Source organism: Silene latifolia, chromosome 7 (genome assembly GCF_048544455.1).
Source record: "Silene latifolia isolate original U9 population chromosome 7, ASM4854445v1, whole genome shotgun sequence".
Classification (NCBI taxonomy): Eukaryota; Viridiplantae; Streptophyta; class Magnoliopsida; order Caryophyllales; family Caryophyllaceae; genus Silene; species Silene latifolia.
The window spans coordinates 39,198,778-39,210,493 of record NC_133532.1 but is presented as its reverse complement, the minus strand read 5'-3'; the positions used below and the strand labels follow the sequence as shown (position 1 = coordinate 39,210,493).

General features: G+C 38.1%; 1 protein-coding gene across 6 annotated transcripts; it reads left to right on the top strand.

The window, feature by feature from the left end:
• The first annotated feature begins 910 nt into the window (after positions 1–910).
• Positions 911–10,748, top strand: LOC141592031 (putative inactive histone-lysine N-methyltransferase SUVR2). 6 transcript variants are annotated; one of them, XM_074412578.1, is made up of 12 exons: positions 911–1,015; positions 1,277–1,334; positions 2,369–2,479; positions 2,575–2,783; positions 2,895–2,939; positions 3,287–3,812; positions 5,256–6,346; positions 6,537–6,796; positions 7,811–7,877; positions 8,361–8,411; positions 10,170–10,266; positions 10,349–10,748. In XM_074412578.1, exons 4-12 carry the CDS (start codon positions 2,601–2,603, stop codon positions 10,375–10,377), a joined length of 2,349 nt encoding a protein of 782 aa, XP_074268679.1. In that variant the 5' UTR covers positions 911–1,015; positions 1,277–1,334; positions 2,369–2,479; positions 2,575–2,600; the 3' UTR covers positions 10,378–10,748. The 6 variants fall into 6 exon arrangements, with proteins under 6 accessions (XP_074268679.1, XP_074268677.1, XP_074268680.1 ...); XM_074412580.1 differs by having other exon boundaries at positions 920–1,019; XM_074412576.1 differs by lacking the exon at positions 2,369–2,479.
• Positions 10,749–11,716: the final 968 nt, after the last annotated feature.

Here is an 11,716-nt window from a genome sequence, read left to right as displayed (position 1 = left end):
GTATTTGGCATCACCTTGGTATTCCTAGTACTAATACTTCCTTTTTTAACTCGCCTTTCCCGATTTGGATCTCTCTAAATGCTAGTAACAGTGTGGCCGAAGGTTTAAATGATTGGTCGATGAAGTTTGCGATAACTTGTTGGTGGATATGGCGATGGAGAAACAACGTCGCGTTTGATAGGGCCCATGAGAATCCAACGTACCCAATCGAATTCCTCCATCAACAATTTACTACTTCGAATTCAGTGTTCGATAAATTCTCGCTATTCATTCCCTCACCTGGTTCCATCCGCAAGGAAGTGTTCATTCGCTGGTATCCGCCGCCTTATGGATGGTGTCTTCTCAATACAGATGGGGCCTCAAAGGGGAATCCGGGACACGCGGGTTGTGGAGGTATTTTTCGGGATGATACAGGTAATTTTATTTCAGCTTATTTATTCTTGGGTGGTATATGTACGTCTATGAGAGCGGAGATGCTTGCATTGGTTGCCGGTCTTGAAAGAGCAAGGACTCTCCAAATTAAGAAACTCCTTGTCCATATGGATAATGAATCTTGCATCAGCCTGGTTTTGGAGGATAAATTGGTCAGCAATAGTCTTTGACATTTAGTCTTTCGCTGCAAAGAATTAATCCGGGAGCTTGGTTGGACAGTACACATACGCCATGTATTTCGAGAAGCAAACAAGGCTAGCGATTGGTTAGCTAATAAAGGAGTACACTCGTCTACCATCATCAAGCACCTTGACGCTCCCCCGGAAGCTCTTCGGACGATTCTTCGTGAAGATCTGTCCATTTTGTTCCTTAATCTTCGGGCTTAGCTCTCTTATGAACCCAAAAAAAAAAAAAAAAAAACAGTCGGAAAAAAAATCCAAAATCTGAAATTGATGCACATAAATCTACCTCCTTTCAAATTCCCTCTAATAAATACTCCGTATGTCAGTCCTCATTTTTTTACTGTATCTCAAACCCCCAAAACCCTTACTCTTCATTCTCTCTCCTCTTGAATCCCCCAAATGTGGGTAATTTTCTTTTCTTTAATTCTTTTTTTGTCAACTTCTTCTTCTTCTTCTCAATTTCTCCCTGTATTTACTAATTACCCACCTCCATTTGTCTTTATTTTTCTACGTTGCATTTTTTTTTCCTTACATTGTGTTGTTTTTTCTTGTTTGCATGTTGTTTTTACATATGGGTACTTTGAATTATTACTAGGAACATAAAATATTAGCGTAAAACCGTCTCACAATTGACTAATTAATTACTTTCCGTGTTACCACAGGCGTAAATTTGTGCTCTGGGGAACTCAAGCGTAGTCCTGACAATCTGTGAAAATACAAGTGAGGGCATCTGTACTTTTTGATCAAGTTCAGTAGGAGTGTTGTTTTCTTTACACATTTCGATTTTAGTTGCGGTCAAAGACTCATTATTTCTTGACCCTTTAGAATTTGTCGGAAGGATTTAAAATGCCTGAATGAATCTTTGTACTTACTGTATCATACACTAGCAGAGTGTCCTGATTTTCATCATGGGTCTAAGTGTTTCTAGTAAATGGTTAAGTCGTGTTATCGAATGCGCGAGCCCCTTCGTCATCATTAGCAGGAGCGATTGAGGCATTGGGTTAAAATCTGTTGAATTACTGTAATCTTGATAATTGTTGTATGTAGGGTTGGAAACGGAGGGGAGGGAGAGAGGGATACAAATTCCATTTGACTAGCTAATTAGGGTTGGGAGGGAAAATTAGTTTTCCAACCTCCGAGTCTTGTCCAAATCTCTTCAAAATACTCCCTCAGTCCCGGTCAATTGTTGTCCTTTTGTTTTGGCACTAAGACTAAGGAAAGAGGAGGGGACCAATTACTAAATGACAAGTGGACCAAATTGAGTGTGGAGTATCAAATTGCTATCAAATGCAATCCTAAAATAGAAAAGACAACGATTGACTGAGACACCCCAAAATGAAATAGGACAACAAATGAACCGGACGGAGGTAGTAGGAAAGATACAGAGGAAAACTCACATGCTCCATTCCCTTTACCTCATCAAATGCTACCCAAATACACCTTAAGGTTATTTTTCCGCAGAGATGTTGTTTGTTTTCCCGGGAGTTGTATTATTGTGCTACATTTTAATAACCAACTTACTTTCTAACTATCGTCTATCTAGGCCAACCTTAACTCATAGAAGATCTATAACAGCCATTAACATTGAAGTAGCAGAAGTTATGTTATGATTTTTGCTTTGGCAGTGTTCTGTGCCTGGAATACTTGTTGAGGCTGAGATCACTGGCTGTTATGTGGCTATGTTTTAAGTTACTGGAATGGGTTCTCAACTTGACATTTAAAGGCTCTTTTTGACCCTTCGATCCTTGTCACAGCTTATCTTCACCTCACATGATGGTCTTACCCGAAACTTTGAATATAGAAATTAGAGAAAAGGGATCTTTTTGAGCGTTTTTGAATAATCTAAATTTCCTGAGCAACTGCTGGTACTTTTTCTCTTACTTATAGGTACTCTGAAAGAAACATTTGTGTATCTTTTCTGATATTTACACCTAGAGTATTTGCATTTTGTATTTTGTAGTTGGGTTAAAGATCTTGTGATTAGACATGGCACCAAATCCTAGAGTTAAAAAAGCTTTCGCTGCTATGAAGGCCATTGGGATTTCGCAAGAAAAAACAAAACCGGCCTTGAAAAAGCTTCTTAACGTGTTTGACAAGAACTGGGATGCAATAGAAGCAGAAGAATATAGGGTTCTTGCTGATGCTATATTTGAATATGAGGAAGCTGAGGTGTATTTTATAGTCCTTTGTCTACCTTTCCCCTCAAATTCCTTGCTTTTTATAATTATCATCAAGTAAATCTGCATGAACTGATGTGTTCATATTTTTATGCCGAGTTAGATGGCTGAGAAAGAGAAGAAGAAGAAGAAGCCAGAAAATGCTGACGTATGTGGCTCTTTATGCCGACTTTTGCACCTGCTTTCTGAATTATTCCTGTTGTCATGTATTCTTTCTACTCAATTTATATTACTCTGCATTTGACTGTGGTGGTCGATTGATATCGACTCAGACCTAGAATAGTTTCAAACTTTAATAATAATTATAAATAATTTTGAAAAATTTGTTGATTTGATAAATCAAATTGACAAATTTTAGATTATATGCTGTATAGATTTGGAGAAATTAACTGTCAAAGTTGACCTCGAGTGACCACCAAAGTGAAATGGGTCTAAATTTGGATGGAGTTAGTATTATTTTTGATTAATCTGATCTTTCAAACTGTTATTTATTAGCGAGAGGAAGCATCTGAGGTAGCAGTCTGGCAGGATGGTTCTATACCGGATGAAACTATGCAGGATGAGCCAGAAAGGCCTTTGAAAAGGTTGCGTCTAAAACACCAAGGCCATGGTGCTGGTTCCAATGGCCAACTAAGCCCAACAGCAGGCGGTAGTGCTTTGATGATACCCAAAGCAGAGCCCGGGGAGCCTGACACTTCTCCTAGCCAATGTGCTCAGCTTACGATGAGATCCCCTCGACGAAATACAAGAGCCAATTCTCAGCTGGTCTCACCACAATCTCTTCCGAGACGCAAGGGGAAGGAACCTGCTACATCCCATAATGACGAGGCTAGCTTAGTGATAGTACAACCATCGGAGAAATCTTCCCAGGCATTGAGGCTTAAAGAGTCAAGGACTGATCAAGGCACTGCTACTTATGGAAATCAAAAGCAGACTCGAATGATTGGGTTGATAACACCCAAAGATGAACCAATTACCGATGATGTGGTGTCTATTGAGCCTCTTGCTGTTGTCCTTCCTGGTACCTTCCGATCCTGTAGTTCATTCTTGATTGTGGAATTATTTGCCAAGTGTGTCTGATGCTCCATATAATTTAATTCTGTGTTGCTCTGACACTCCGACACGGTGTCGTGTCTGACACGTGTCAGAGTGTCGGACACGGCTATTTTGGGTGAATTTCCTATTTTGTGGTCTGATGTTGGGATTAAGGCTCTGTTGTTGTTGTTGTTGTTGTTGTTCCTATTTTGTGGTCTAAATTGAAGTGTCGAAGTGTCGGACACCGACACGCGACACGGCAGTTGAGTGAAGTGTCGGAGTAACATAGATTTAAAATTAAGTACAACTTCTAGATCTAGAATGTAGCAGACAAGTTTGTATAACCATGCTGTTGTCATTTGGGTTATCCTTTGCCGTCTGATCCATGGTGCTGTTGAATAAGCCACCCATTTGCAAAGGCCTTTGTACTTGGTACTTTTGTTTATTTTCAAAACTGGCGTTGCGTAAATCGCTACAAGTATGTGGTAAAGGATATGCAATATGCATCTGGTGGAGTATGTGTGACAGATCTTAAGCAGAGTCCTTTATAAAAATACTGAAATACACGACTTACTTAGCTATTCGCGAATAGTTCGAGCGAATTTGGTAATACGGTCCAGAGCTAGTAGTAAGTATTATGATGGTTCTATATAATTAGATAAATGATTGTCTTTACTGAATCACTGTTCTCTAACGGACTATGCAAACCTCCATAGATAGAATCACTTAAGGCGCAGTTTTAGTGAAAAATTAGTTTGCTTTGTTTTCTGTTCATGTTGTATTGTTAATGGGATCATAATCTTACTTGAAAGTTTGTTCTCCAATTCGCCTGGCTGTATGGACTCATTGTGATAGGGCTACTTTTTCTGTAATAAAAGCTGTAAATTTAGGTGTAACTGAAAATAGGATGATATGCGAGAAATTTGGTGGTTAATTTGCATTATTAAATAGCTTGATATGTCTTTGCACAATGGTGCTACTGGTTAGAATTGTGCTTTTGGGCTCCTTCACTGTAAATGATCAAACTACCTATTTATTTGACTAATGGCATGTTTAACGTGTTAAGCCAAAACGGTCAGTGCTTCTGATTCGGCAATTGACCTCAGTACATCTGATAGAAGTTGGAACTGCATTTATGTTTGTCCAAGGGTAAAATGACTGAGAAGTAGCAACATGTATGCATTATGCGTATTCTGAGACCAATAGATATGGACTTGGAGACTGAAATTGAAACTGCGTGTAAAAGCCAATGTCAAACTTGCTCAAAAAAAGTAGGCTCCATGACTTTTTATCTTCAGTATTGACTGCAAACTAGTTTTCTGATCGCGAGTTCTGCATTTAATGATATTATTTGTGCAATGTAAGGCTTTCTGATTTTCATCTTCAGTCTTTCTTTTTCTTAAATTACAAACTGTGGGCGATTGTGCAGAATCCTTAAACAATAAAGCTCCTTCAAAATCTTCTAATCAAGTTGGTAAGCAAGATAGCCAAAGATCTGGGACTATGGATGAAGTTGATGAAGGCATGGGATCATTGGCATCAACTGCACAAGAGAAGCAGTTGCTAAAGGTTGATGTTTCTGACAGAGCTTCTTCAAAATTAAACATTGCAGCCTCCACTCTAGGAAAGGTTCAGATATCTCTGACCTGCAACCCAGTTTCCGAAAAACATGAGATGCACATGCCTGATTTGGAAGCAGTTTTGAAGAAAGTCAATGATAACTGTCTTAAAACCTACAAAATTATGGACCCTGAATTTTCTGTAACAAAGCTGATGAAACAGTTCTGTGATTGTGTTGAGGAGCTTGGCCAAACTGTCGATGATTCAATGGATAACAATAGATTGAGTACCATTCCGCTCTGTAATTCTTTAAATGAAGAAGCTTGTGGTGATGTTGCTGTTGCAAATAATAGGACCTTGGCGAATAATATGACTCCACCATTAGTTTCTACTAGTCCAGATATAGACATGCAATCTGAAAGAGATGCGATTGCTGAAATGAATCTCAAGAGCATAGTGGTTGCTAGTCCTTATGATACAAGTGATGTTACAATGGGCAGAGAAATTGTTAAGGTTTCATTGGAAAAATTTAACTGCGAGTTTCTACCTGCATTCCATTATATATCTCGAAATGTCATTTTGGATAATGCTGATGTGAAATTTTCTCTTGCACAATTTGGTGATCAAGATTGTTGTTTTTCATGTCATGCTGATTGTTTGTCACCGTCCCTATCTTGCAACTGTGCACGACACAATGGGGGAGAATTATCATACACAGCAGACGGTCTGGTCAAGGAACAGTTTCTTGATGAGTGTGTTTCATTGGTTCGGAACCCCCAGAAGCATGACCTGACATTCTGTGAGGTGTGCCAACTAGAGCTATTTAAAAATGAGGATATACTAGATCCATGTAAGGGCCATTTGAAGAGGAAGTTTCTGAAAGAATGTTATACTAAATGTGGCTGCAGCCAAAATTGTGGAAATCGAGTTGTACAAGGAGGCCTAAGGTGTAACTTGCAGGTAAAATTTCTCATTTTTATTTTTGTTTCATAATTTTATTCCAAGTTAGAGTTGTGTGATAATTCTACTGGCGGTGTGAAGTTGCTTGTACGGCTGTATGACATGTTCATAAATTAGGCCATTGTCTAAGTTGGGTTGCTCCATTGGCGACTAGTCTTTTTTCCACTTTTCTAATGATTTTGGCTTGTAGGTGTTCTGGACTCCTGAAGGAAAGGGCTGGGGGCTGAGGGCATTGGACAATCTCCCTAAAGGAGCCTTTGTTTGTGAATTTGTCGGAGAAATACTGACTATGATGGAGCTTCGTGAGAGAAATTTGAGTAGAAGCAATGACAGACATTCATATTCACTACTACTTGATACCGATTGGGGTACACGGGCATTAAAAGAGGAAGAATATCTTTGCTTGGATGCCACATTGTATGGAAATGTTGCGAGGTTTATTAATCACAGGTATCTTTTGAGTGCTGTGTGTAGTTGTATTGGGGGTTATTCTGGTTCCCATGGCTCTACTCTATCTGTTGCTTTTGGGTTCTTACTTTATTGAATTAAGTTATATGGCTCATGTTGAACTATCAATAAATTATTAATGAAGTTTGCGTGTTTAACTTCTAGTATAAGACTGGTGGAAAAACAGCTAGTACCTTAAAAGCTCTTGTTGTCTCTACATATGTCGTAGTTAGGCATTTAATCGAGCCTACTGGAAATCTCAGCACAACCTCAGGCTGAGTTAATGTTTGTCGACCGCTGAGTCTGAAAAGACTCAAGTTCTGCTTGAGCTTACCTCGAGTTTTGTTTAATTCATTATTTTCTATTTGTTTTACCATTCCTTATCTAATTCAAATTCATGTGAATAACTTACTGTCCTCCATAAACTCCATCTCAATTTTATAACTCCCATTAAAAGCAAATAAGGCTTACTAAAAGTAGAGGGAGTGATTGATAAATGAATATAGTTGTAGAATCCCCAAAAATAAATTAAAAAGTTAATAAGCAGCTAAAATAAGGTTTTCTGATCTGCCATTACTACGGTTGAGCTCGGCTAAATTTAGGTCAAGCTGAGACGGGGCTCGACCTCTTTGACTAAGCAAGGTGAGTTTTGACCGAACCGATTCTTAGAGCTCATCGAGAAGCTTCGGCTTATTTACACCCTTAATATTTGGTAGTTGTGCATTTTTCTTCCTCTAGCTAGGATATGTCAGTACTCTTTCTTTCTTTGTGATTATGTTCGTTCTTATTGATTTTTTGCTCTGGGACATCTGCACTGCGATATTTATAATGTTCATTGCTTGCCAAAAAGATACGGATTACGGAGTATGTAATTACTTGATTGACCAAAAGGTAAAAATATGTTCCATATGATTTTGCAAATTAGAAGTATCCTGCGAAGAATTGTTCAGCATATCAGCCTGCATGGCTTGCATGGATAATCTTTTCTGATTTCATGGGTTTTCCTTGTTATTACAGATGCACAGATGCAAACTTAATTGAAATTCCAGTTGAAGTAGAGACTCCTAGCCATCATTACTATCATGTATGCTTTTGTTCTTTTCTACTCCCTCCTTAAATGTCGTGTACTCCCCCGTTTGACTTTTTGATGTCTTGAAAACTTTGATCTTAATTATTTACAATGTTGAAAAATATGAATTTTTTTTGAGATGATACGACTATATTTACAATTGCGATATTACACAAATATATATTCTCGACAAAAGTAAGGATATTTCCTCCATTCCAGTTAATTTTTTATACATTTTTCAAAATATGTGGGGTATTTTAAAAAAATGTATACAGTTGATTTGGATGGAGAAAACAATACATAAATGGTAAAAGATATGGTCAAAGTGTGACATAAGAGTAAGTGTAAAGTCAAATGGGATGAACATGTAATAATAGATGGAGTACTCACTGGGTAAATCATTCATCCTTTTAAGAAAAAAACATTTTTTTTGAAAGCTGTTTGGATCTGATATCAGGGTTGCAGATAATTCCTGGAGTTTTTTTTATTTGTTTGCAGATAGCATTATTTACAACCAGGGATGTGAATGCTTTTGAAGAGTTAACATGGGTATGTACTTGTGTTTTCGTTCGAATGCACTATCGATCGTTTTGGAAGAGTCCTTTCTTTTTTATGCAAACAAATAAAAATAAATTCTTTGTTTCTCAAAGAAGCCATAACGGGGGTAGCCATGCTAAGGTTTTGTTGTATACAACGTTATTTATTCTACTATTCCCAAACTAAACGGTTTTTAACGTAAAAGACTTTTTGCATTTACGCTGAATCCCGGTGATACACTCCGATCTCTTGGATAGGTTTCATTTCCATCTTTCAAGCCATTAAATCTAATGCCATCCAATTAAGAGAATTCCATTTCTGTCGGTTTTGATTTTGACTATATTTAATCATTTGATATGAAGTTAGATGAACATGCTGTTTAGTTGGCTTATGCTTGACCAAATGTTGTTGCCAAACCGCTTTTTATCTGAGGGCAGGATGCATTTGTTATTATTCTATGTGATGTTACTTTTGCCAGCCTAGGCATACCTTATGATGACTTTTGCAGTAGTTGCTAGTTCCTACCAAAAAGAAATGGGAAAAAGAATATCATTAGCTTCTAGCTGATATACACTGGACTTCCGTTGATTTAGATCTCCTCGTCATAATGAAATATGTCAAGTCATGCTTCTGCTTTAGGTGTCAAAATTATCTGACTGTGTTATGTATGATCTTATGACACTTATTTAGCCAATTGAGCTGGTGTGATGAAAGTTCACAACATATATGAAGTATTGGTTCACATATATACATTTATCTAGCTATGTGGCAGGTTTTTCTGTTTTAGCATATTGATTCACATGTATGAAGCAATGATATTAGGTTCATTAGATGTTTGAAGAATCTAAATGTATCAATTGGGTTCCTCTTAAGACCGTTGCACGGCATACGATAGTCTTATAATAACTTGAGGCCTGCAATAGTCTTGTTTGAGAATTTGTTTACTTGTAAACATTGTTGATTTGAAGTAACGATATTGTATGGATATTTCTCATCTAGTCCTTCAGCAAATGCCTTAACTGCTCTAGTATGTAGACAGACAATCTCAGCCGTTGAAGCTGGGGGGTTATGATTATGAGATACAAATTTGATAACTGACCCACCAGATTTGAAATTGTGGTTTAGTAAAGCAGAAGCTATTTAATGGCTGCCGCACGAGTAGAACTTGCAGTCTTGCAAATGGGTCATTTGGGTCAGTCGTTCAGGACTTCAGGGTGTGTGTTGCACTTTGGCTTGTTTCAGATCGGGTCATTTTGGCTTGTTTTGGGCCATGAACCATGATGTCATCAGGTCATTTTCAAGTTTGTCATTCTGTCATGTATTAACCATATTGGGTTTCAAATTAGTTACTTTGTGTCAATTTAGTTGGCCATTTCTGGTCCAGATGGTTCCGGTCATGCCAATGTTAAGTCCAAAAAAGGTCGTTGTTGGGTAGGGTTAATTTCGTTCGCGGGTCATGTTCGGATTTTGCCTTTTCAGACTAGTTTCATTCTGGAATATGAAGTATTACCTGTGATATTAAAGAATACATGATTTTCTTTGTGCATGAAACCATACACGTGCTTATTTGGCCATCTTTGACGTACTTTAGCTATCCAAGTTTGAACGTGTTCTACGTAGTCCTCCCTTAATAAAAGATTAGTTTTTGTTAGCCGTTAAGCATTGGTTTTTACCATTCATAATAGAATTTGAGTAGGCTTATTCTTAATTGTTAGTAATTGTTTGGATGTTTTATAGTAACTAATAAGCGCCTGCTTCAAATGCCTGCAGGATTATGGAGTGGATTTTGATGACAATGAGCAGTACATGAAAACATTCAGTTGTCTATGTGGTAGCCAGTTTTGCCGCAACATGAAACGTTCAAGCAGTAATCTTGCTCAATTTCTCATTATTCCCTAGACATTTTTATTTTTAGTCCCCAAATGTTAACACTTTTCGATTTATTTCAGGACCTAGATCCGCCTTAACCTTGCAGTAAGTATCTGACTAGCCGTACAAAGCCAAGGTAGAAGCGCTGTGCATTTTGACACCTGACTAGTGTTTTTTTTTTGGATCGTCGGAGCATAACTTTTAGAGCTTCCGCTAATGGTGTTTAGATGGTAGAATTTTGAACTTATGTATATCTCTCTCTGGTGACATCTGACATGTAATGCTTCTGTATAACTGCACAAGAAGCTGTCTATTTTTGTAAAGCATTGTATGGCATGTGCTCATGTGCATAAAACTTGTTTTGTGGCCACCTCAGTTCTTAGTTTACCGCCAGTATATGTAATGTAGTTAAGTCGGTAATGTCCTGAAAGATGATGTTCATGATTTTAGTCAAATTTGATCGGCATGTTTTTCAATGAAGTGAAGGGAATATGGGCGCAATGATGCATGCTTCTCAAGTAGTACAAAACGATCAAATGGCTTCTCAAGAGACTTTAGTACCTGTTTCTTTCAAGGTAATTAGATTAATCATGGTCGTTAAAATTAAAATCCCACTGCTTTCACTCTCCTTCCCATTCTCTGTTGTCCAGTGCTAGCTGCCTCAGTATACCACAGGTAGTATCAAATTGTGCTTTTCACTAGGATCATGTTGTCGGAGAATTCTTGATGGTTGGTTAGTCTCTGCCTCGTGCATTCTCGCCTAACCTCTTTCGATCTTCCCTTGCTCTGTAATAAATGAAATAAGAAAGTTTGTTAGTAATAACAAAATTCTGTTAGTTCAGCTTTGGCGGGAAAGTTAGCTTGTTTGCCCTTAAATAGGTTGTTACACGTCATTAGATTCATTCATTAAATCTGTTGTAATCTCTCTCTTAAATCCTCTCTCTAAACATTCCCTGTAATTCTCTGTAATCTTTTGATTACCAGAATCAATAAACATCATATGCGATTCTTTTCTTCTTCTAGGGATCCTAGAGTTGTTTCAGTTTTCCTCGAATTGTTCCTGTAATTCATATCAATTTCTAGGGTTCATTGCAATTGGTATCAGAGCAGACCACCAACCTTCTGCATCCTCGGCCCTAGGTGACGTCGATATTGCAGTGTTCGGTCGGGGCTAGAAGGTTCTAGCACACAGCTCGCTGCTGGTGACGTCGATATTGCCCGAGGCTAGGAAGTTCTAGCACACAGCCAGCAGGCGAGGGCGCCTGGTTACGGAAGCGTGGTGGAATGTAACGATCCCATTTGCATGGTATGAGACATGAGTCCCACATCTTTTGAGCTAGCTTTTGGGGTGGGTTCTCCCGAGATCTATATCACTCTCTCTTCTCTGTGGCCCTAGAAAAGATTCCATATCTAAATTTGTTCATTCGAATCAAATCGATAAAGGTTGT